The 26,551-nt window shown below is 38.7% G+C and overlaps 1 protein-coding gene across 1 annotated transcript in view; it reads left to right on the top strand.

The window, feature by feature from the left end:
- Positions 1-26,551, top strand: part of ATP8B4 (ATPase, class I, type 8B, member 4) — a 266,323-nt gene that overhangs the window by 145,119 nt on the left and 94,653 nt on the right. The window contains exons 10-13 of the mRNA XM_006831865.1: positions 6,101-6,189; positions 9,084-9,280; positions 16,865-17,073; positions 23,910-23,950. Coding sequence (XP_006831928.1) covers positions 6,101-6,189; positions 9,084-9,280; positions 16,865-17,073; positions 23,910-23,950 — 536 coding nt within the window. The remainder of the gene's footprint in view (positions 1-6,100; positions 6,190-9,083; positions 9,281-16,864; positions 17,074-23,909; positions 23,951-26,551) is intronic.

Below are 26,551 nucleotides of genomic sequence, written 5' to 3' on the forward strand. Positions count from 1 at the left end.
GAAATTGACTTAGGGAAGGCTTTCCTGGTGAAACTTAGTCAAGAGTTGAAGTATGAAAAAGAGAGTATAGGAAAGCCAGCCAAAAGGCACATCATGGGCAAAGGCCTTGTGACAGGAGTGAAGGAGACAATGTCAAAAAACTTAAGCTGGTCTGGCACATGGAAACATGGAGGATAGAGATCGCCATGTGACTAAAGCTGTGGGCAGGAATTGGACCATGCAAAACCTTGTGATCTGTATCTTCAGTTTTGGTCTGTGTCCTAAAAGCCCTGGGAATCCAATGCAAGTTTATAAACAGGCAGAATGTGTATGTGCTGAATTGAGAAGGTTAATTCTTGCCTAGAGTGTTTGTAATATTTGTAAATGGGCAGCAGGTTCTTGAAAGGATGCATGACTAGGGTAAGGTGCACAGTGGAAGCAGGGAGACCAAGTGAATAGACTTCCCCTGTAGGCCAGCTGAGAGATGCTGGTACTGTGGATTGGAGTGTGAGTCATGGAGATGGAGAGGGGACATTCAGAAACTATTTAGAATGTTGAATTGACAACAGAATTTTGTCTCTCTGGATAAGAACATTATGCTTGGTAAAGGGGAGGTTCAGCCAAAAAGAGAAAGATGCCTCAACGAGATGGACTGCCACTAATTGTGAGGATGGTGCTGCACTGGGCAGTATTTCATTCTCATAGCATAGGGTTGCTATGAGTCAGAACCAATTTGACAGCACATAACAATAACAACAAAATGAGGGAGCTGTCAAATATGACTCCTAGGTTTCTCAGAAACTTCACATCTGAATAGAAGGTTGTGCCATGTACCAAGATCAGGACCCCTGGAGGAAGATCATGAGCTAGACTTGGACAAGGGTCACTTAAAGGGCCCTAGAGAGATCCAAATGAGGATGTCATTAAGGAAATTGAACATATGGCTCTAAATATGTAGAATCTTGGTTTAGAGGTGTAGTCTGAACTTGAAATATAGGTTTGGCCTATTGATAGTAATTGAAGCTGTAGGCTTAGATGAGATTGCCCGGGGTAGGAGGATTGAGTAGAAGAGAAGGTGACCTATGCCTGAGTCTTGAGGAATTACAGTGTTTAATGGTCAGGTAGAGGGAGGTGAGTATCCTGGAAGACAGAGAAGAAGGTAGGAAGAAGAACAAGAGAACATTGTAACATAGGTTAAGGGAAGAGTGTTTAAAAGGATGGAATAGGCAACAGTGTCAAAGACTGTGTCCAGAAAGCAGTTTGAGTAATCAGTCCAGAAAATTCCTTTAAGAACTTTGACTGTGAAGGGAAAAATATATGTGGGCATCAATATCTGTGAATATACTCAAATACCACCTTAAAAATCCATAAAGTGTTGTTAGTCTCTGTGTGTTTCTGTGCCTAAGAAATATATAAATTTTTGCCACAATACTGCCTGTCAAAAATTCAACTTTTTAGCAATCATACACTTTCTTTTTTTTTAATTTTGTTTTATAAGGTAACTTTTTTTTTTCAAGTTTTTATTGTGGATTGAGTGAAAGTTTACAGGGCAGATCATCAGTTTTATATTCAACAAATCATACACCTTGTTTCATTACAATGATAATCCCTTCCATGTACCATCAGATAACAGTATTTCTCTCTATTCACTTTAGCTCTTTTTTGGGGGGCCCTTTGGTGGTGTAAATTGTTATATATGCTTGATGGTAAAAAAAAAAAAAAAAAAAAGAGAATCATACACTTTTTTTGTGCTTTATGATCTTTACCATGAAAGAACTCTTTCCCACCCTCAACGTCCATGTGATTTTAATAAATGGATCTGAGAAAGTGCGGGTGGTCTTTACACAGCAAGTGGCTGGGAATAGAACACGGGGTACAATTTCCAACTCAAGTGAATTGTTATGAGACCCCAAACTTTGCTTCAATTTGTCTTTCAAGTAAATGAAAGTCTTTTAAGAATGTGTCCACTCTGTCCTGACTTCCAGAATGGCATTTAGTTTCATGTGTGTCTGCCTTCTTTTATTTTTTTAATTTCCCCTTTCCTTCTATTTTAAATTGCTATCTGGATTAATAATCATGAGAAGACAATGTGGGGAGGGAATACTAGAGAAGTCATCTGTAATTAAAATTCATCTGCTTCTATTGAACATTGTTTCTGTTCATAGGAATGTAACAGAAATCTATTCTAATATCTTTCCTTTTAAATATCTACTATGCCTGGTGTGGTGTTGCAGCGTAATGTACTAGACTGCAAGGTCAGTTTGAACCACAGGTCAGTGGTTCAAACTCACCAGTTGCTTCTTGGAAACTCTACACAGGGTTGCTATGAGTCAGAACTGACTTGATGGCACTTAACACCAACAGCAATAATTTCTAATACAGTTAATAATATTTTCAGAATTCCTTAAACAGGTAATTAATAACTCTATCATGATTATATTTACCTTAGAGGTGTAGTCTGAACTTGAATTCTATCACAAGTTTTCAGACAATTTTTACATCTACAAAAAGTACATTTTAAGTGTTGTAGTCATCAAGTCTACTCTTACTCATAGTGATCCCATATGACAAAGTAGAACTGCACCCTGGGGTAGTCTTGGTTGTTGCCTTTACAGGAACACATTGCTAAGTCTTTCTTCCGTGGAGTCACTGGGTGGGTTCAAAGTGTCAACCTTTGGGTTAGCAGTCACATGCTTGTCTATTGTGTCACTGCTGCTGCTGCTGTGTGCCTTGGAGTCGGTTCCGACCCATAACAACCCTGTACAGGGTTTCCGAGGCTGTAAGTCTTTACGGGAGCAGAACGCCTCATCTTTCTCCCATGGAACAGCTGCTAGTTTGAACTGCTGACCTTGAGGTTCGCAGCCCGATTTGTAACCACTGCGCTGTGCCACTAGTTGTTGTTAAGTGCCGTCTAGTCAGTTCCAACCCATAGTGACGCTGTATAGCATTTCCAAGGAGCAGCTGGTTTGCTTGAACACCGACCTTGCAGTTCAAAGCAACTTTGAGCTTAGAGTATATTGAATACTGATGTATAATATGCAAGGAGCCTGGTGTGGCAGTGTGGGATAATGTGCAGTCCAGTGCATTATCCCACACTGCCACACCAGGCTCTGTGCATATTATATACCAGTTTTCAATAGACACTAATAAAGTTTAAATTGCTTGCTGATGGATATCTTGGGGTTATTATCAAATCTTTCTTTTGGAAATGGACTCAAAGTTTACTTTCTTATTTTAGCTTTCTGTTTTCAACATTAGTGTTCTGAATTGTGATTGCTTTTAATTTCTTTCTTTTTTTTTAGTATAACTTTTTATTGTGAATTGAGTAAAGGTTTGTAGGCAAAATCATCAGCTTTACATTCAACAAACAGATCATTCACTTTGTTTCATCTCCATGATTGCAATCTGCTCCATGCAACAACAGCTATCCCACTTTCTCCCTGTGGTTCCTATTTCTATCATAGCCACCTTTCCTAATCTCAACTTTCTCCTTAGGGTAAATGTTGTCTTATTGATTTTGAATGATTGACCACTCCATCACTTATAGTAAGCATACCTTATTACTGTTGTCCTCCCTGTATACCTACTTACTGCTTGGCTTTGAAAGTAAGGCCATGAGGGAGAGTTCCTTTTGAGACCTAAAGGGTGGTCAAGGGTATATTCTAAGGTTCCACATATTTTGCTGCTCAATCTGGGGCCTTCTAATATGATCTCTTTTAGAGTAGTTGGTAGTTGATGCCAGACACCATCTACTTCTGGTCTCAGAGTCATGGAGACTGATATTCACATATTCCATTAGTCCATTGGGCTAATTGATTCTAAGCCTCTTCAAGTCTCATCACTTTTCTTCTGCACATGGAGAGACAGAGGGCTGTGCCTTAGACGACTGCTCATGAGCTTTTAAGATCCCAGACGTGACTCACCAAAATAGGATGTAGAACATTGTCTTTGTGGACTGTGTTATGCCAGTTAACCGTGGTATCTCCGGAGATTATGGTCCTGAGCCCTCAGGCCCAGCAACTCCTTGCCTTAAGATAACTGATAATTTCTAAGAAGTTTTCATCATTTTGCCTGCTGTATTTTTGCATTCTTTTTAACATTTCCAAATTAGTTCCCATTTTTATTGACTTTATTACATTAAGTGCTTCAAACTAGAAGATGCCATTCTAATACTCATGCACAGATTTTTTAAGAATAGCATTTCTTAAACCTTTCAGTTTCATGTTCTTCCTGGATTTATCCTAGTCAAAGGAGTCTAATTATCTTATAGTTTCCAGATGAGAATCCTGTACAACTTAGCATTGGCCATTGCTCTTGTTGTTGTTGTTAGTTGCCATCGAGTCGGGACCAACTCATAGTGACCCTATGCACAACAGACCAAAACACTGACCAGTCTTGGACTAACCTCACAATTGCTGCCATGCTTGAGCACATTGATGCTACCACTTTGCTAATCCATCTTGCTGGGGGTCTTCCTCTTTTTCTCTGACCCTCCACCTTACCAAATATGATATCCCTCTCCAGTGACTGGCCCCTCCTGACAATATGTCTGAAGTATGAGAGATGAAATTTGGCCATTTTGCCTTCCAAGGAGCACTCTGGCTGCACTTCTTCCAACACAGATCCAACACAGATCTGTTTGTTCTTTTGGCAGCCTATGGTACTTTAAATATTCTCCTCCAAGACCATAAGTCAAATGCATCAATTCTGCTATGATCTTTGTTATTCACTGTCCAATTTTCACATGCATATGAGGTTATTGAAAATCCCATTGCTTGGGTCAGGTGTACCTTAGTCCTCTAGCTGACTGACATCTTTGCTCTTCAACACTTTAAAAAGGTCTTGTGCAGCAGACTTTCCTAATTCAATACGTCGTTTGATTTCTTGACTGCTGCTTCCATGATTGTTGATGGTTGATCCAAGAAAAATGAAGTCTTTGGCAACTTAAATCTTTCCTCCATGGATAAGAATGTTATTTATTGGTCCAGTCGCGAGGACTTTTGTTTTCTTTACATTGAGATGCAATCCATACTAAAGGCTGCAGTCTTTGATCTTCATCAGTAAGTATTTTCAGTCTCTTCACTTTCACCAAGCAAGTTGCATCATCTGTGTATCACAGGTTGTTAATGAGTCTTCCTCCAATCCTGATGCCACATTTTTCTTCATATAACCCAGTTTCTCAGATTATTTGCTCAGTTTACAGGTTTAATAAGTATGGTGAAAGAATACAACCCTGTTGCACACATTTCTTAATTTTAAACCATTCAGTGAACTCATGTTCTGTTTGAACAACTGCTTCTTGGTCTACATACAGGTTCCTCATGAGCACAATTAAGTGTTCCAGAATACTCATACTTTGCAATGTTGTCTATAACTTGTTATCATCCACAAAATTGAAGACCTTTGTGTTGTGAATAAAGTACAGATGAACATCTTTCTGTTATTCTCTGCTTTCAGCCAAGATCCATTGGATATCAGCAATGATATCCCTCATTCCATGGCCTCTTCTGAATCTGGCTTGAACTTCTGGAAGTATTCTGTCAATGTATGCTTGCAGCCACTTCTGTATTACCTTTAGTAAAACTTTACTCACATGGGATAACAAAGATATTGTCCTATGATTTCCACATTCTGTTGGGTCACCTCTCTTTGGTATGGGCACAAATACGGATCTCTTCCAATCAGTTGGCCAGATAGTTGTCTTCCAAATTTCTTGGCATAGTGCCTCCAGTGCCACCTCACTTTCTTGAAAGATTTCAATTTGTATTTCATCAATTCCCAGTGCCTTGTTTTTTTCCAATTCCTCCAATGTACCTTGGACTTCTTCCTTCAGTATCAATGGTTCTGGATCATATGCTACCTCTTTAAATGGCTGAACATCGACCATTTATTTCCTTTTGGTACAGTGGCTCTGTGTATTCCTTCCATCGTCGCTTGATGCTTTATGCATCATTCAATAATGTTCCCAGAGAATCCTTAATAATAGTTAAATTATTTTGAAAAACATTATTTTCATTTTGGGAAATTTTTATATGATTCAGAAGTAACAACAATGGTAATGTATAATCTAATTATTTCTAATTTGTTATCTAGTGTTTTTTTGTTTTGTTTTTTTTTGCAGGTCCTGAAACTAAACTAATGCAAAACAGTGGTAAGACTAAATTTAAAAGGACAAGCATTGATAGATTCATGAATACTCTGGTTCTGTGGGTAAGTCCTTCTAACAGATATAAGTACTATCATGATTCATTTTATTCCTAATATAGTTCTTATTTTTTGCTGGGAATTCTCTTCAAAACTTTTTTTCTCCTTGTGGAATTTGTATTTTGGGGATTTTGCATTTGGTGCTCAGGTATACTACTTCTTCCTGGATTGTGATGATTTCTCAACCTTGGTAGAGTTTTTCAGGAGAGCTAGATTGGGGCTCATGGAGGTCTTGAGATGGTTATACAAATTATCCAAATTCCAATGATTGGACTTTCAAAAATAAGATATAGTTTTCAAGATAGTTTGGTCTTTTTGTTGTCTTACGTCTTCTCAAGTCTTGTCTATGGAGCTTATTAATAGGACTGGTTTCATGGATCTATGCAGTCATATACAAGGTCCCATGCTAGAAATTATTAATTTTTTATAAACACAGGGCTTCCCTTTTAGCTTTGCTCTGGGTTGTGCAATTTTTGTGGTCATTCCTGCTCTGGATTCTTTGAGACCCAGGTCCACTGTTCTATTCCTTTATGAAGGCTTCTGAACCTTCTTAGCCCATTATTAGCTCATATTTCTCTGAATTATAATAATGATTTTCTCTACCACTCGTTTACCCTATCCTTCTGTCAGTGAATCTTGAGCAACCTCATACTGCTGATTTGACTGTATGTGACTGTTTGTATAATATTGTTGAGTTTGAAGACAGTGGCTTTGAAATATGAGGGTAGTGACTTTGAAACACCCTCCATCTGCCCAGCACAGATTCATAATTATAAAGAATCTGAGCTCATTATAAATTTGCTTTGGCTGATAAGTAGTAGATTCTGAATAAGGAAGAAAGAACATTACCATTTGTTGGACATAAAATGTTGGCCAGGTTACATTTTACTCTCAGTATCTCCCTGAGACTTGGGGCACCTGCATTCCTGTAACCACACTCTCCTCTTGGGGCAGAGTCCATGGGGCTAGAGAGACTTGCTTATAGAGAGCCTGTGCCTCCTTTTTAAGAGTTCCCACGGTAAATGGCTTGAAACCACTTTTAGGGATTGCACAAAGATTGCATATCTAGCCATCTCAGAGTAAAATTATTGGTGGTGCAGCAAAGATTGTTCCTACTTTTCATATTAGAAAATAGATTGATTCTTTGGGAGGGGGTGATAGAATCAGTATTCATCCTTATATTAGAGCATTTAATGTGAAATAAAGGAGCCCTGGTCACTCAGTGGTTAAATGCTTGGTTGCTAACTGAACAGTCCTCAGTTTGAACCCACCAGCAACTCCATGGGAGGAAATTATGGCGGTTGCTCCTGTCAAGATTTGCAGCCTTGGAAACCCCGTGGGGGCAGTTCTACTCTGTCCTGCAGGGTTTGTATGATTTGAAGTCAACTTGACAGCAATGGGTTTATGTTCTTTTTCAATGTTTGAATGTTCTAAAAGCAATTCAATTAAGAGAACAGAAAATATTGTGATACAGGTACTGTGATATAGGTATTCACAATTCTACTTTTCTCCGTAAGTTTTCAACTATAGTTTAACATAGAATTTTTCCCCCCAACCATGTCTTCTTATGTGTCTATCTTGTAAAAGAATAAAATAAAACAAAAGAATAAAATAGAAAACAGTCATAGAATTTCTCAATATGCTATCCTGATGGAAAAAAAAGAAAAGAAAAAAGAAACAGGAGGAAAATGTGTTTATCCTCACATCTCCCTCACACTAGCTAGTCTCAGTCCCTACCACAGTGTGACAGGAAGCAGAGCAGAGGCCTCATAACACCCTCTTCTGCTCAGGAATTACCAGATTCACAGAGCTTGTGTGTTTCCTTCCCAAGGCTCAGATTTTGAACTCACAGGGAATGGACTTGCCTGACTCGCTAGTTGATACACGAGCATCTCTAAAATGACTATTTTTGTAAGGGTTTGCTAACCATTTTCAGGTTCCTTCCCACCTTTTCTGCCTTCTGAATTTCATTTTAAATTTCAAAAGGAAAGTGTATATGCTTTGAAGCATTTTTATTAACCCTTTCTTGTTAGGGTTGTACACTTAGATTTGTAGTTGGATAGTTCTTGAATCATTGGTATTTTCTTCCTTTTGTTCTTATACCTTGAGTGACCATATAATGCACCACTCATACAGGGAATTTTTGAAGGTACTTAAGCTACTTGTCAACCTGAACTCCTAAGTGTGAATGAAACTCATTTTCTTTTATTTTGCAAAATGTTTAAATATATGCATTTATCACCAATTGAAGATGTGAAGCTATTAGCTATGTAATTATAGACAAGTTATGTAGTTTTTCTGTTGTTGGTGACCTTCGGCGCATGGTGACCCCATGTGTTACAAACTGCTCCATGGGGTTTTCTTGGCGGTATTCTTACAGAAACTGTTTGCCACGTCTTTCTTCTGCAGAGTCATTGGGTGCGTTTAAACTGCCAACCTTTTGGTTAGCAGCCGATTGCAAACTGTGTACACCACTTAACTTTAAGTGTCCTTGAGTCAGTTCTGACTCACGGACACCTGGTATAGGGTTTCTGAGAAGCAGCTGGTGTCTTTGAACTGCTGACCTTGCGGTTGGCACTACAATGCCATATAATTTCTCTGTGCCTCCATTTTTTTGTGTGTTCTTATTAACCTGTAAAGTCTGGATGTTTGTTTTTCTCTCTGAAAGTCAATGGGAGAATTAAATGAGAAAAATGTAAGATTTGTAGCTGACTTCCTAACATAGAAATGCTTGAGTTTTACTAAGATTACTGACTAATAATGGTAAGTCAGAAGAGCTTTGCATAAACTTGCTTTTCAAATGATAGTTTCTTAGACTAGAAGTGTAATTAGATCACGATGATATGACTAGTTTTGAGTTGAAGTTAACCTTAACCAGACTTCTTCTATTCTCATTTCAGATTTTTGGGTTTCTGGTATGCTTGGGAATTATTCTTGCAATAGGAAATTCAATCTGGGAGCAACAAGTTGGGGACCAATTCAGAGCTTTCCTCTTTGGGAATGAGGGAGAGAAGAATGCTATGTTCTCAGGATTTTTAACATTCTGGTCATACATTATTATTCTCAACACAGTTGTGCCCATCTCGTTATATGTAAGGTAAGATGAGAGTTTATATTTCAGTGGGGGTAATTCGTCAAAAGGCCTTTGTTTCATATAATCATTTTGTGTTGTTTTGTTTTACAATTACAGCAGTGAGATAGAAGTCTCGCAGTAACTGTTCGTGATCTGCTACATCTGTTACAAATGAGGCAGCTAAGCTTTTCTATCTATTTAACTTTGAAAAATACCAAACAAGCCCCTTGCCCTCCAATCGGTTCTGACACATGCTGGCTCTATAGAACAGAGTAGAACTGTCTCCTAGGGTTTGAAAGGCCGTAAATCTTTTTGGAAGCAGACTGCCATATCTTTCTCTCTGACTTTGGTTAGCAGTCAACTGCTTTAAGTATTGTGTCACCAGGGTTTCAGTTTAGCTTTCACATTTTCAAATGTCAGTGAAGTCCTTTATTTTCTTCGTGATTCAATTCCTTTTGTTAGAAATGCTTTTCTTTGAAGAAGTACATGGACTATAATATAATCTCATGCAACTTAATTAGAACTGGGTTGATGTTGGGTTTTAAAAAAAAAAAAAAAAAGGAAAAACTTTTGGAGCGATCTGTTGAGATGGTACCTCCCTGCCACTCATCTGGTATCAGATACTTGAATTCAAATCTTGGTTCTACCACTTATAGCTTCATACTCTTGCCTCTTCACTTCCCAGTGCCTCAGTTTTCTCATTTTTTTGAAATGAGATAATAATAGTTCTATTTTAGAGAATCATATGAAGACTAAATAAATTAACACTTGTAAAAAACTCTTAGAAGAATGCCTGGCACATTGGGACAGCTTATTGAATATCAGCACTTTTTTTCTTACTATGTTGCTGTTGTTAAATGCCATCGAGTTGGTTCTGACTTCTACAGAATGAAACACTCCGGTACCATCCTCACAATTGTTGTTACGTTTAAGCGTATTGCTGCTGTCACTGTATCAATTCATCTCTTTGGGATCTTCTTCATTGTACCTACCCCTATATTTTATCAAGTACGATGTCCTTCTCCGGGGACTGGTTCTTCCTGAAAACATGTCGGTGGCCTGGTGTGGCAGCGTAGAATAAGCACTCCACCATAATGTCGGTTTGAAAGTTCAAATTCACCAGCACCTCCTCGGAAACTGTGTAAGGGTTGCTATGAGTTGGAACCTACTTGAAAGCACTTCACAACAACCATAAATGAGCACGCAAAGGAGTTGAAATGTTGTGGGTGATGTTTGTCCATTGTTAAACAAATAGAAGCATGACTTTTAATTCCTACTCTGCAAGTTGGTTTGCCATTTCTAGATTCAGTTCAACAAAATACAGCTAAAATGTTCTCTATTTGCATGCTTCGGTATGTTTGATAAGACTTTAGAAGCTGACCCTAGAGTTGGTGCTTGAGACATTTTGGTTCCTAATCCTTCCAAGACCAAGCAGAGAGTCCCCAAAGAAGCTGGAGCCAAGATTGGACTTAGTTTTTTGACACTCCTCATCATCAGGATTTTAACAATACACAAAATTACCAGTTCTAAATCCCTACTAATTTTTATGAGCTTCTTTTTCTCTCTTTCCAAAATCCTGGCGAAGATGAAGCAAGGGAAGTTTAATGCATACCATCTAGCCTTGTTTTGGATAGTGGTTAGGAAACTGAAATGTCAAGTTGTGGGAAATTGACTTGAAGTGGTGGCATGTGGCCACAACACCACAAATTGCTCTGGGCCCTCTGGAGCTGTGGTCAGAGCAAGCTCTCGTTAAACTCTATGGTACTGGCTCATCTTTGATTCCAAGGACCTCTCATGCTTGTATCCAATTATATAGTCGGTGGTAAATCCTGCTTTTTGCCAGAAGAGCTATGGTCAGCTTTTAAAGATTTCCTTTTATGTCTTAAATGAATAATAAGTGCGCATACTGGTTTACCATCTGCATATGTGCAATTTCACATGTCCTCATGGCAGAAGTAGATTCTGTATGTGCTTTCTTTGAAGTGCATTGGCAGATTTTTCTTAATGATTTGACAGATTGATTTTTCTTCTTCTTCTGAGAAAGCAAGACTAGATCCCCAGGTGAGCCTTCCTTCACCCTTTAATGTGAATATTTAACCCTGGAATAGTGGAAAGAAAATCCATTAAAAATAGGTCAAATCCAGGTTCAGGTTTTGGCATTGTCACTAACAGCTATATGACCTTGAAGAAAGCATCTAGCTTCTCAGAACCTCAGTGTGCCTGTCAAATGAGTGCTTCGCTGTAAAATTAGGGGATTAAAACGATCAATTTCTGAGTTCTTTTGTGCTCCAAATTGTTGTTGTTGTTAAGTGGTCTTGATCCTGTATAGGGTATCCAAGGAGTGGCTGGCGAGCTTGCTGCTGGCCGTGTGGTTCAGGCTATCTTGTGGTCTAGTGCTTGATCCCATGATGCCACACCAGGATTCTGTGCTCTAAATAGTATCAACTCATCCTTAAACGGTGGTGCAGTGTTAAAGTGCTAGGTTGCCAACTGAAGGGTTCATGGTTCGAACTCAACAGCCATTCCATGGGAAAGAGATGTGGCAGTCTATAGTTGTAAAGGTTTATAGCCTTGAGAACCCTATTGCAGACGGTTCTACTCCATCCTACAGGGTTGTGATGAATTGGCATCTACTCTATGGCAATAGAGTTTGGTTTGGTGTCTTTAAATCATCTTCCCTGAGTGGCTCAAGTTGTTTGAGATTAGCTGCTAGCATAAAGATTGGCAGTTCTATCCCACCCTGTCGTGCCACAGAGGAAAAACCTGACAATGTGCTTCTGTAAAGATTTAAAAAACAAGCAAACAGAAATAACACAAACCCCACTGACTCATGGTGACCCTACGTTTACATAGTAGAACTACTCAGTAAGGCTTCTTGGCTGTGATCTTAATGAACATAGATTGACAGACTTTTCTTCGAGGTACTGCTGGGTGAGCTTGAACTACCAACTTTTAGGTTAGCAATTGAGTACAAACCATTTGTCAAGAAAATCCTATAGAATAGTCCCATTCTGTAAAGCGTAGGGTTGCCATGAGTCAGAACTGATTCCATGATGGTGAGTTTGCCTTTAGGTGGCATTTTATACCTTATGTTTTCACATCCTGGTGTGGTGCTGTGGGTTAATGTGCTGGACTGTAAGGTTGGTTTGAACCACAAGGTCAGTGATTCAAGCTTACCAGTCACTCCTTGGAAATCCTATAGAGTGTTGCTGAGTCTGAACTGACTCTGTGGCATTTAACAACAACAAAACATGTTTCCCAACAATCTTCTAAGGTAGATATTGCTGAATTTGGTTAATGAATGAGGTTATGATTTGCTCAGAATTATGGAGCTGCTTAGGGCTAGGACCAAGATCAAAACCTAGGTTTTGTGACATTTGGCACAGTGTTTTATCTCTATACCTAAACTATGTATGATTTATTACTCAGCAAAGATGTCGAGGAAAAGAGAGGCTAAAATTCACTTGTTGGTAGGGCATCATACTGATGAAGATAAATGGAGCATTTATCTCACCAAGTGAGAATGATAATTCTGATCTCAACTTGAGGGACAAAGCACTCCAAGGAATATCAGGTTACTCAGACCTCAGAGCTGAGATAGAGGGTGATAAATAAAATAAAATAAAATAAAATAAAATAAACAAACATTCCCAGGTATTTCTGCTCAGAGGAATGAAGGCCTTCTACAAAAATTTCTGTTAGGCTATTGAATAAATATGAAGAATAAATTAGTATGAGATGTCACTTGAGGATAAACATCTTGAATTTACTTTACATAGTTGATAATTGTAGGCAAGCAAAAGGTGTTTGCTACGAGAACACACTTCTACACTGTTGATTTGTTAATCTGTACTGTTAAAACATACTTTCCTGGTGTGGCGCTGTAGGATAAGAACTCAACTGCTAACTCCAAGGTTGGTGGTTCAAACCCACCAATTGTCCCTCAGAACCCTAATCAGGGCCACTATGAGTTGGAACTGACTCAATGGCACTTAACAACAACACAATAACAATGTTACAACATACCCAACTACATTTTTAAAAAACACGTTGTCTTAAGAAATGCAGTCATTGTATTCCCAAGAAATTTACTTTTGAGTGTTCTGTTGTTTTTTTTTTCCTGATGCAATGGGAGCTCATTTCCATGTGCCTTGTTTTGCCACATGATGGGTCGAATCATAAGCCCTGCTCTTAGAATGTTCTGGCAGAAAACACAAATCGACTTGATTATGCTAATTGGACATTTGTCTTTTTTGCTTCACTGCTATTGTAAAAAAAGGGCTGACTGTCCCATTGCAGCTCTCCTAAATCCTTTTTTTCCCAAACAAAGGATGTCCTGCCTCTCTACATACTATTTTGAGCTCAAAGAACTAGAGTGAATTTAGAGAGCTTCCATTGTCTTTGGAAAATCAAATCCTGTTCTATTCATTTTATGTTAGTTTCCAGGATGCCACTAGACTTTCAGATAAATGAAAGCCTCATATGTGATTTGCATAGGAATCATGCCATTTTAAGGCCAGGTTTACTCTGTCTTTACCAGTTGCCTCAACTCTAGTCTTGGCTCTGTGGCTAGACTAGAGTTTGTGTGGCCTTGGGATAGACACATATCCTCTCTAGATCTAAATGTTCTTACTGATCTGAATTAGGGGCTCTAGAGGATTGGAGTCCTGGTGTGACGCTGTGGGTTACTGCGCTGGACTGCAAAGTAGGTTTGAACAACAAGGTCATTGGTTCAAGTTCAGCAGCTGCTCATTGGAAACCCTATACAAGGTCACTATGGGTCAGGAGGAGTCCTGGTGTAGAGCTGTGGGCTAATGCGTCAGAGTGCAAAGTCATTTGAACTGCAAGGTCAGTGGTTCAAGCTCATCAGCTGCTCCTTGGAAACCATATATAGGATTGCTATGGGTAGGAATGGACTCGGCGACACTTAACAACAACAACAATGGGTCAGGACCAACTCTATGGCACTTAACAATAACAACCACAACATAGGGTTGGAACTCATTCATTCAACACTGATTGCCTGTGACAATCAAAGCACTGTAGACCATTATTAAGTCCTAATGAATTTTGAGTAAATGGAATAAGGGTGATAAAAGGTAACTTAGGACGCAAGGAACTTGCAAGGAAATAATGAGGTGGGGATACAGAAAAACAAACGGTCACATGAAAAGGTATAAATAAATGCATGCAGCATGCACCATATTTATCTTTATATCATTTGATTCTATCTTTTTATAATGTGATTTTGGAGGGGCTAGGGGGAAGTACTATCACTCACCTAGTTAGGAAACAAACTGGCACCTAACTGCTTTTGGGGAAAGAAAGGCAGATATGTCATGTATTTATAGAATTATCTGTTGTCACGTTGATTCTAACTCACAACAACCCAATAAGGCAGAGTCGAAATGCTCCATAGGGTTTTCAAAGCTGTTGAGGACTTTAACCACTGCACCACCAGGGATCCTTTGAGTTTGTTGTTGTTGATAAGTACTGTTGAGTCGGTTCCAACTCATAGCAACTTTGTTTAGGGTTTCTTAGGAGCGGCTGGTAAGCTTGAACCATGAACCTTGCAGTCCAGTGCATTAACCCACAGTGCTTACCATGGACTTAATTAAAGTCCCCAATAGATTTTATGAGGAAACTGATACATTGATTCTAAACTTTATCTGAAAGAATACTCAAGTCACAACAACTAAGAAATTTTTGAAAAAGAAAAGAATAAAGGTGCTCTTGCTCTTGTCCCAGTTTTGCAAAACTTTATAAAATGACAATAATGAAACCAATAGTTGCATTAGGTGATGTTTTGGTGAATAAAACCCAAAGCTTTGAAAGTGATTCTAGTGAACAAAACAATTTATATGTAACATAAACATCCCAATGGGTTTAAGTTCAATAAATGATATTGAAAACTCTGTTAGAAAAAATTGAAATTAGTTCCTTATATATAAATCATAAGGTAACATAGCGGGTTATGTGTTGGGCTGATAACCACAAGGTCAGCAGTTTGAATCCACTACATGCTCTGCAGGAGAACGATGAGGCTTTCTGCTCCTGTAAAAATTTATAACCTTGGAAAGCCTATACAGGGTCCAGATGAGTCAGAAATGACTCCATGGCACACACCCACCACCACCGTGTAAACCACACCCAAAACATTCGAATTGTAATTTGTGTCACTAGGTTGTACTTGTGATAAAGGTTGAAACATTGTGTTATACAACAATAAGAAAAAATAAAAGAAAAAGAGATAATTAGATGTAAAAAGATAACAAAGAACTAAAAAAAAATATGGACATCTATATACATAAGCAGCTACTGGGTTTGAACTGCCTACCAGCCTTTTGGTTAGCAGTTGAGTGTTTAACCAGTGTATCACTACAGCTCTTTAATTATGGCATGTTGTTAAGTGCTGTCAAGTCGGTTCTGATCCATAATGACCCTGTATGGGGTTTCCAAGGAGTCTCTGATGAGCTTGAACTGCCGGCCTTAAGGTTCAAACTAACTTTGAAGTCCAGTGCATTAACCCACCAGGACTCTAATCTTGGCATAGAGAGGTCTCTAAAAGGAAACTCCCAAAACTAAACACTAAAGGAAAAAGATTGATGGATTTGATTGATATGAGAGAGAAAAATTCTATATGCCAAAAATAAGACAAATAGTAAGTTGGGTAAAATATTTGCATTATTTTTAAAATGAAAAGCCAACAGCCTTCTAACTAAGAAATATACTAATACCCTGAGAAAGACAAAAAGAAAAAGAAGGAAGCGAACACGGAGACAATTAACTAATTCTGAGAAGAAATACAATTGGCCTATAACATTTGAAAAAGATGTTCAACTCACTGATAGGAAGGAAATGCAAACTAAAACATAACGAGCTGCTATTTGAATTGGCTTGTAATAAAAGATAATGCTCAGTAATCTGATGGTAGAAGCTTAAATTGTTCTCTTTTTGGCAATCAATTTAGTATTATGTATGAATAACATTTGAAGAGTTCATACCCTTGGCCACAGAAATTCCGCTTCTTGAGTTGGGAAGTCATAAATCATCACCAGAACATTAGACAATGTTCGTTTCCTGGTAAATGGATAGTGTAATACGAAAACCCACACCTGTTTACACTCCATCTATTACGATTTGATTAGAACTTCAAGGAGATATTATTTTCTTCCACTCTTGGCCAAAGTGGAACTACATGAGACAATAAACTGGATAGAAGGTCTTGAGTAACACATTTGTCTAGGACAGATGTCTGACAAACATCTTTAATAATAGCTTCCCTTAAAATACAGGAGGAGATGCAAACTAATAGGCTACACAAGAAATCTCCACTGGACCAGTTTAATGTAGAGAATCATGGAACGTTCCCTAGACTATATACTAGCCTAAACTATTATTTTATGGTGCTGTGAGGAAATGACTGGGAAAGATTGATGAAAAGACTCTCTGTGGAGATGCTTCTGAAGACCATTAAGGCCTAGGGACAGAGCATCTACTTTTTCTAATTTCTGACAACTTTGGCAGACTCCTTACTTTGGCAAAACTTTGTGTGCTCTGAAATTGATGGAGCTTTTCTTTTTCTTTTTCCATTTTAATGGATGTCAGTGTGGAAGTAATTCGTCTGGGACACAGTTACTTTATAAACTGGGATCGGAAGATGTATTACTCTGGGAAAGCAACACCTGCTGAAGCTCGGACGACGACACTCAATGAGGAGCTGGGCCAGATAGAATATGTTTTCTCAGACAAAACGGGCACCCTGACTCAAAACATCATGACTTTTAAAAAATGCTCCATTAATGGGAGGATTTATGGTAAGGGAAACTGTTCCTTTTTCTTTCCAATATTGTTAACAGTTCTTAGAATAAAAAAATAAATTGCTTTATGGAAAGCAATGCTATTTTTTTAAATTAAAAAACAAAACCATCATTCACTTTCTTATTACTATGGGCACCATCAGCATCTAGCACAGTGGCTGGAACATAATAAACACTCAGTAAATAATTGTTGGGTGAATGTTGAATAATTTAGATGAAATTTTGGATTTATGACAATTCATGAGTAGAGAAGTGGTTCAATATGATGTTCTCTGAGGCTCCTCTCAGTGTTCCCCCTATGTAGTACTGTGGTGCCTAGTAGACCACATTCCCAAGGAGAACAAGTTCTTGATAGTCTGACTTAATCTACATAAAATCAATATACAAAGCGTTCTTCCTGTAAGCTCTGGATTTGATGTTAGTGAATGTGACTGCATGCTTGTGAGAATGTATTATTAATTTCCAAGTATTCACATTCTACAGGGCTACCTGTGTGGTCTGACAAGTTCTATCATCCATATCCAAACCCAGATTGCATGACTGTGTCAGGATGTTGTTGTTGTTGTTGTTGTTGTCAGGTGCCATCGAGTCGGAACCGACTCATAGCGACCCCATGCACAGCAGAACGAAACAATGTTCGATCCTGGGCCAACCTCACCACTGCTGCCACCCCCGAGTCCATCAATGATGCCACCTGGCCGATCCATCTCGTTGGAGGTCTTCCTCTTTTTCTCTGACCCTCCACCCTACCCAGCATGACATCCTTCTCCAACGATTGTTTCCTCCTGACTACATGTCCAAAGTAGGAGAGACGAAGCTTAGCCATCCTGGCCTCCAAGGAGCACTCTGGCTGCACTTCTTCCAAAACAGATCTATTGTTGTTGTTAGTTGCCATTTAATCTTGATGACCTGATATATGACAGAATGTATAACACTGTAAACATCGTCTGGTCCTACACTAGTTTCATGATTGTTGGTATGTTTGAGCCCATTGATGAGGTTTTTCTGTCAATCATCTCATTGAAGGTTTCCCTAATTTTTGCAGCCCCTCTACTTTATCGTAGTGGTTACGAATTGGGCTGCAAACCTTAAGGTCAGCGGTTCGAAACTACCACAGCTCCGCGGGAGAAAGATGAGGCTTTCTACTCCCGTAAAGATTTACACCCTCGGAAACCCTGTACAGGGTCGCTATGGGTCGGAACCGACTCCACTGCACTTAACAACAACAACAACAACTACTTTATCATACACAATGTCCTTTCATAGCAATTGGTCTTTCCTGATAGGTAGTCCAAGGTAATGCCATATCAGGATACATGCTCTGTATTTGGGTTTTGAAGCATTGTCTTTATGTGAGAACTTTGTCACCCCTACTTTGGCCAGTAAGCAGATAGTTCTGCCACTGAAAGATTGAAGTCTCTGTGGAAGCTATCTCTTGGGTTCCTTGGACTCCAAATCTCACTTTATCAGACCCTGAGTGACCAGTTTCCGAATACCGATATACTAGGAAATATAGGAAATTAAACAAAGAGGGAAATTCTTTATTTTCCCCATGGAAAACCTCACACACTGTCAAATATAATGTTGTTGTTGTTAAGTGCCTGTCGACTTGGTTCCAGTTTGTAGAGCCCCTGTATAGGGTTTCCAAGGAGTTGCTAGTGAGTCTGAACTGCCGAACTTGTCATTCAAATCAACCTTGTAGTCCAGTGCTTTATCCCACAGCTCCACACCAGAACTCTTATATACATACAAACTTTTTATTGTGAAGGTTTACAGTACATATCATCAATTTTACATTCAATAAGTCACTTGCTTTCACCTTAATGATTGTAATCCCCTTAGTGAAACATCACGTATCCGGTTTTCTCCCTGTGTTTCATGTTGCCATTCCTCCTTCTTTCCCAACTCTTCTGAACTTTGCCCTTGGGTAAATTCTGCCCTTTTGATCTCAAGGTTGACCATTCTATGGAGTGCATACTTCACTAGTGTTATTGTCGTCCCACATGCCAACCTATGCTTGGCTGAAAATTGAACCATGAAGGTGAGTTCAGCTCCAGACCTGAAGGGTGACTGGTGGTGGTGGTTATGTGCCATGGAGTCAGTTCCACTCATAGCGACCCTGTACAGGGTTTCCAAGGCTATACGTCTTTACAGGAGCAGAAAGCCTCATCTTTCTCCTGCAGAACAGCTGGTAATTTTGAACTTCTGACCTTGCGGTTCAGAAGGGCCATACTTTTAGGGTTTTACCAACTATATCTGACCAGTAAGCCTGGTGCTTTTCATGATTTTGAATTTTGGTCCACATTTTCACCCAATCTTTCTAGGGTTTTCCAATGTGATCCATTGCAGAGAAGTTGTTAGTGTTAGCTGGATACCATCAGTCCTGCTGGTCTCAGAGTCATGGAAACTGGTGTTTACATGGTTCATTAGTTCATTGGACTGTTTCCAAGCATCTTCAATTTTCATCAGTCTTCTTTCAATTGGACAAGGAGATAACTGCTCATGAACTTTTAGGATCCTAGTCAGTACTCAACAAAATAGGATTTAGAACATTCTCTTTGTAGACTATGCTATGCCATTTATTCATGGTGTCCCCAAGACTATATTCCTGAACTTGCAGGCCTAGCAATTCATTACCTCAAGATGTTTGATAGTATCTGAGAATTTTCATAACTTTGCTCACTGCATTCATGGATACATTTGCAGCAAAGGTAAATATCCATGTATAAATATCTTTTGTCAAACCTGTATATATTTGTGGGTATATTCCAACTTTCCCTTCCATACCCATTCAGCTTGTGTGTCTATTCATGCTTATGTTGTTGTTGTTGTTAGGTGCCATCGAGTCCGTACCGACCCATAATGACCTTAGGCCCAGCAGAATGAAACACTACCAGATCCGGGGCCAACCTCACTACTGTTGCCACGCTTGAGTCCATTGGTGCTGCCACTTGGCCAATCCATCTCGTTGGGGGGAGGGGTCTTCCTCTTTTCCTCTGACCCTCTACTTTACCAAACATGGTATCCTTCTTCAGTGAATGGCCCCTCCTGACAATATGTCCAAAGTACGAGGGACGAAGTTTGGCCATCTTGGCCTCCAAGGAACACTCTGGCTGCACTTCTTCCAAAACAGATCTATTGGTTCTTTTGGAAACCCATGGCACTTTCAATATTCTCCTCCAACACCATAACTCAAAAGCATCAATTCTTCTACGGTCTTCCTTATTCACTGTCCAGCTTTTGTATGCATATGAGGTTATTGAAAATACCATAGCTTGGGTCAGGCACACCTTAGTCTTCAAGCTGACATCTTTGCTCTTCAACACTTTAAAAAAGTCTCATGTAGCAGATTTGCCTAAAGCAATACTTCCGTTTGATTTCTTGACTGCTGCTTCTATGAGTGTTGATTGTTGATCCAAGACGAATGAAGTCTTTGACAACTTCAATCTTTTCTCCGTTGATAAGAATGTTGTTTATTGGTCCAGTGGTGAGGATTTTTGTTTTCTTGACATTGAGATGTAATCCATACCAAAGGCTGTGCTCTTTGATCTTCATCAGTAAATGTTTTAAGTCCTCTTCACTTTCAGCAAGCAAGGTTGTGTCATTTGCATATTGCAGGTTGTTAACGAGTCTTCCTCCAATCCTGAGGCCATGTTTTTCTTCATAGAACCCAGCTTCTTGGATTATTTGCTCAGCATACAGGTTGAATAAGTATGCTGAAAGAATACAACCTTGTTGCACACCTTTCTTAATTTTAAACCATTCAGTGTTCCCATATTGTGTTCGAACAACTGCCTCTTAGTCCAGGTACAGATTTCTCATGAGCACAGTTAAGTGTTCCAGAATACTTATACTTCACAGTCTTGTCCATAGCTTGTCGTGATCCACACAATCAAAAGCCCTTGCATAGTCAATAAAGCATAGGTAAACATCTTTCTGATAATCTCTCCTTTCAGCCAAGATCCATCAGACATCAGCAATGATATCCCTCGTTCCATGGCCTCTTCTGAATCCAGTTTAAACCTCTGGAAGTTCTATGTCAATGTATGATTGTAGCTATTTCTGTATTACCTTCAGTAAAACTTTACTCGCATGAGGTATCAAAGAGATTGTCCAATGATTTCCGCATTCCGTTGTGTTACCTCTCTTTGAAATGGCCACAAATAGATCACCATTATATAAGGATTGGATATATAACAGTACTTACCTCTCTTACTGGCAACTATTTTGAAGCAAGATCTGCTTCTGGATGAAACTAAGAAATAAAAGAAGTTTATTTTTATATACTCCTGCCTTTTGACCTCCTCTGCTACTCCCAAGGCCATAATGCACGGGCATGTCTCAGATGGTTTTTGACCTGGAACTTTCTCAAGCCCTCAGTTAAACTCCACATTTCTTATACCAATGTCATAATGATTGAAAACTACTTTATTTCAAGTAAAGCCTTTCTTTTAAAAATTTTTTTAATATTATTTTTAGAGAGTTTTAAAAATACCTGAATTTCAGTCATGATATTAGAGATATTTTGAGGATCTTCTGGATTCTTTTGCCCTGGTACATTCATCTAATAGCATTTTTTTCTAGGAATTGCCCTAAGAAAATAGCAAGACATGAGGGCCAAGATTTATTTGTATAGATATTTACCAGGGGATTGTTTTTAGAGAAGGTTCTTGACTCTCACAAAACCAGTATCCCAAGATCTTTCTAAATTTCTAAATGTTCAAATCCTATATTTCTAACTTCACTCATACAAGGCAGGCCAGAAACAGAAAGATTTAAGTCATCTTTTAAACCCTCAATTTGTTCAATATAAGACTTTAGTTTATAATACCATTAAAGTATACTCTTGCCAAATACAACATCCTCAGAATCACTTTTTCTTCTTTTCCACATAGCTTGGGCTTGTTTATGGTCATAGATCCAAGCTTTGGGTAGATTTGGCATTCCATTCTGATTTGTCTAAATCTTTATTTTCTGGCTCAGAACTGTCACTTTCTTGGTGGCGGTGGTAGTGTGCTGTGGAGTTGGTTCCAACTCATAGTGACCCTGCATAGGGTTTCTGAGGCTGTAAATTTTTATGGGAACAGAAAGCCTTATCTTTCTCCCATGGAATTGCTGGTAGTTTCGAACTGCTGACCTTGAGGTTAGCAGCCCGACTCGTAACCACTACGCTACCAGAGCTCCTGTCACTTTCTTAGATTTCTCCAATTTCTCTTCACTTCCATCATCAGCACTTTAAATGGGTTTTCTTTGGGGTAGCATTTTACTAAAAGAAACAGAAATTTTAAAAAATTAGCATTTTAATAGTTATTGCATTTGGAGTCTTTGTTGTTGTTGTTAAGTGCCTGTGTAGGTTCTGAGTCATAGCTACCCTGGGTGGGGTTTCTGAGGCTTGTAAATCTCTGCAGGAGCAGAAAGCCTCATCTTTCTTCAGCGGAGCAGATGGTGGATTCACACTGCTGACCCTGTGGTCAGCAGTCCAGTACTTATCCTACAGAGCCACAGTGTTACCTTGAAACGCCACTGCTACATGCGTATAACTAAATTAAAAATTTATGTCACTGGGTGATGGGGGTGATGGGACTATTAATGACTTTTATTTTCAACTGTAAAAATCTTATATTTTCCAAAATATCTATAATATAAACTTATCAGTTTTACGCTAAGAACATAGGTGACTATGTTCTTTGTATGCAAAGACCACTAATTATTTAAAGTTTATACATTAGTTTGACTTGATATTTTGAGAATATAGCTGATCTAAAACACATCAGGCAAAAGTGTACTCACCAAGTTCTAGCACTGACTAGAACTCATCTGTCTGAACTCTCATTTTGGGGCACTCTCCAACAGTAGGATTAATGTGAAAGACACAAATTTGCATTTCTTTTTACAAGTGTCATTCGTTGATAATGCAACTTGTTGGTATGTGCTGTGGAGTCGGTTCTGACTCTTAGCGACTCCGTACAGGGTTTCCGAGGCTGTAAATCTTTACGGGAGCAGAAAGCCTCATCTTTCTCCCATGCTACGGAATGATAAAATTTACAGGAAAATATGTTTGAGATCTTCCTATTTTGTTTTGATGTCTATTGCATTTCAGTGCTATATTGGGCAAAATCTCTATGTTAATTGGCATGTCTAGGGTTACAGTTTGAAAACACTTCTAAAAAGTCTACATTTGGACTCGTATTGCCATCTAGTATTGACACTTTAATAAATAAGTGTATCCCTTAAAATGAAATGTGTAAATTTTTTTTTATTATTGTTTTTGTGAAAATATACACAGTAAAACATACACCAATTGAACCATTTCTGCATGCACAATTCCATGCCATAGGTTACATTTGTCAATAACTCTCGACATTCTGTAACAATCCTCACCCTCCTTTTTCTGAGTTGTTCCTCCCTCATTATAATAACCCTGCTGCCCCATAAGAGTCCTATCTCACCTTTCGAGTAGCTGTTGTCAATTTGATTCCATACTGATAGCTCTGCAAAAGCACAATGCTCAAGGCAGACATTCTTAACGAGCTAAGTTATTGTTTGGATTTAAGAAGACTTCAAGGAGTATTTTTGTTTTAAGGTTTAAAGATATCACAGAGCAATAGTTTCAGAGGTTCATCTACCTTCCCTGGCATCAGAAGTCTGGAATTCATGCAACTTAGAAAATCTGTTATGCATTTACCCCCTCCCCTTTTGATTATGAGTCTGCTATAGAATCTTTTATCAAAATGCTCAGTAATTGTAGCTAGACTCCATCCAGTTCTTCTGATCTCAAAGCAAAGGAGTTCTTCATGGAGGCAAAAATTAATTCTCAATTTTTGTTTCGACAGGTGAAGTGCATGTTGACTCAGCTCAGAAGACAACGACTAAGGTGTGGAGGTGATCAAAATTATATTCTTAGTTTAACCTTCATGGCTTTTGAAAATTATTTCTAGAAGCCAGATTCTTGCTATAACAAGATGAGATGCTTGATATATAATATTAAAAAATACATTCATTTGGTTTATAATTCCTTCTTGTCTATGTCCCCCAACCACAGTTTCCTCAGTACTTTTTAATTCTAATTTTAAAGATATTTTATTTATTTATTTATTTATTTATGTTGTTAAGTGCCGTCGAATTTGTTCTGACCCATAGCGACCCTGAACAGGGTTTCCAAGGCTGTAAGTCTTTACAGGAGCAGAAAGCCTCATCTTTCTTCTGTGGAGCAGCTGGTAGTTTTGAACTGCTGACTTTGAGATTAGCAGCCAGATTCGTAACCACTACGCTACCAGCTCCTTATTTTATGTATACACAAGTAAATATATTTCCCCATCTTTTTTTTTTACATAAGTGGCAGCATACTAGACATACTGATATTTAACTTTCTTTTTGCGTTTTGGAAATGTTTCTATATAAACATTTATTTTTCTATTTCTTTCTTTCTTATTTTTAAAAAATTTTTATTGTGATAGTTTACATGGGAGAACATCAGCGTTACACCATTGTTTCATTGCAGTGATTACAATCTCCTCCAAGCATCAATATTCAATAGTATTTGCTTCCATTCCCTCTGTTTGTGTGTGTGTGTGTGTGTGTGTATTTTGGGGGGTTATATACACAGAAACTCTCAGGAATATGTAATAATTTAAACAACCAAAGGGCACATGCTGCAAGCCTCCCTCCTGGCCTCCAGCACTCAGTCTTTCTCTTTCCATGAGTATAGAGTCCTCAGTTGCTCTATCTGTTCATGTCTCCATATCTCTGGTGTCAGTGCTTCTCTGGATGTTGTTGTTGTTGTTGTTAAGTGCCGTCGAGTTGATTGCGACCCATAGCGACCCTGTACAGGGTTTCCGAGGGTGTAAATCTTTACGGGAGTAGAAAGCCTCATCTTTCTCCCGCGGAGCGGCTGGTAGTTTCGAACCGCTGACCTTAAGGTTCGCAGCCCGATTCGTAACCACTACGCTACTTTGCTTGTACTCTTCTCCCTTGATGGTCCTAGGGTCCTCTGTTTCTGGACTATAAGATTAACTACTCCCCTAGTTTTTTTGTTTTTGTTTTTTTTTTACAAAGTTCTACCTTTACAATTGTGAAAGTTGCAATTAGTCATGATAACATTTACTCACTATTGAATCATAAGAATCCGATCCCCATTTCTTTTCACCAGACCCATATAGACAAGATGAAAACTATTCAGTGGGGACTCTACCTTTCCCTGCACACTCTGAAACTAAACTCCCTCTTGAACACTGGTAAGCAAGTCACTTGGTGCCTTTATCGCCCTCTCATTTTAGGTAGCCAGTGTCTAAGTTGTCCATCCCTAACTACCTGTATGCAGAGAGGATAGGATTGATACTTGATGTGAAAACTACTTCCCTCTCAGTTGGTATTTTGAGCTACTACACCCATAAGTATAGGTTAAGCTTACCAAATTGTAGCAATTTACATTTGTTTCTTTTGTCTTTTTTTTTTTTTCTTTTTAATCTCCCTCTAGTCAAGTTCTGATTATCAAGTCATTGTGGCTAGGTCAAAAGGGTACTATCTGCAAATTTGGGCATTCTTGTGCATCTCCCCTCACTTCCTATTTCATTTTGATCACTTTCCTCAGTTCTGTCTTTCTGTCCATTACAGAAGAGTGGTGGGAGGGTATAATGAGTTTTCTGCCATATATTTTCCCCTTAGTTCTCTGCATTTTCATCTGAATGTTTGCTTCTTTCTTGAACAGATCACTTTCTTCTCCCCCTATTGCCTCATTACCTCTTCCTTGAGTTTCTGCCTCGTACTATTGCTTCATAAGATTGATAGCTTCCTTCAGCCTTCCTTTTTAAAATCAATTACAAAGTGCTTGGGTTTTCTTCTGCTTCCGGGAAAATAATGACGGTGTTTCATTCTCTATTTATCTTTCTTGTACTTTCCTTATTTTTCTTTAAGAAGGAAAATATCATTGTATAGTTCCTGTAGTGGTTCCTTTTTTTTTTCTTTTTTTTTTTTAATAGTATTCATTATTGAAGAGCCTTCCTTTTTCTACAATCAGATAGTTTAGAGGTTTACTTCTCAGAGGAAGCAAGATCACTTTTTTCTTCTGATTCAGGATTTGGTGTTAGAATATGCTGAACTATAAACTCATGAGAGACAATGGGGATAGGTCAGGTAGATGTTGTTGTTGTTGTTGTTATGTGCCGTGGAATCGGTTCTGACTCATAGGAACTCTGTACAGCAATTTCCAAGGCTGTAAATTTTAACGGTAGCAGAAAGCCTCATCTTTCTCCCGTGGAACAGCTGGTAGTTTCGAACTGCTAACTGTCAGATTAGCAGCCCGATAATAGAGAGTAAGCGAAAAAGAGGAAGACCCTGAGCCAGATAGAGAGACACAGTGATTGCAACAATGTTGTTTGTTGTTGTTGTTGTTAAGTGCCATCGAGTCGGTTCCGACCCATAGCGACCCTGTACAGGGTTTCCGATGGTGTAAATCTTTACGGGAGTAGAAAGCCTC

This window comes from Chrysochloris asiatica, unplaced genomic scaffold (genome assembly GCF_000296735.1).
Source record: "Chrysochloris asiatica unplaced genomic scaffold, ChrAsi1.0 scaffold00004, whole genome shotgun sequence".
Taxonomy (NCBI): Eukaryota; Metazoa; Chordata; class Mammalia; order Afrosoricida; family Chrysochloridae; genus Chrysochloris; species Chrysochloris asiatica.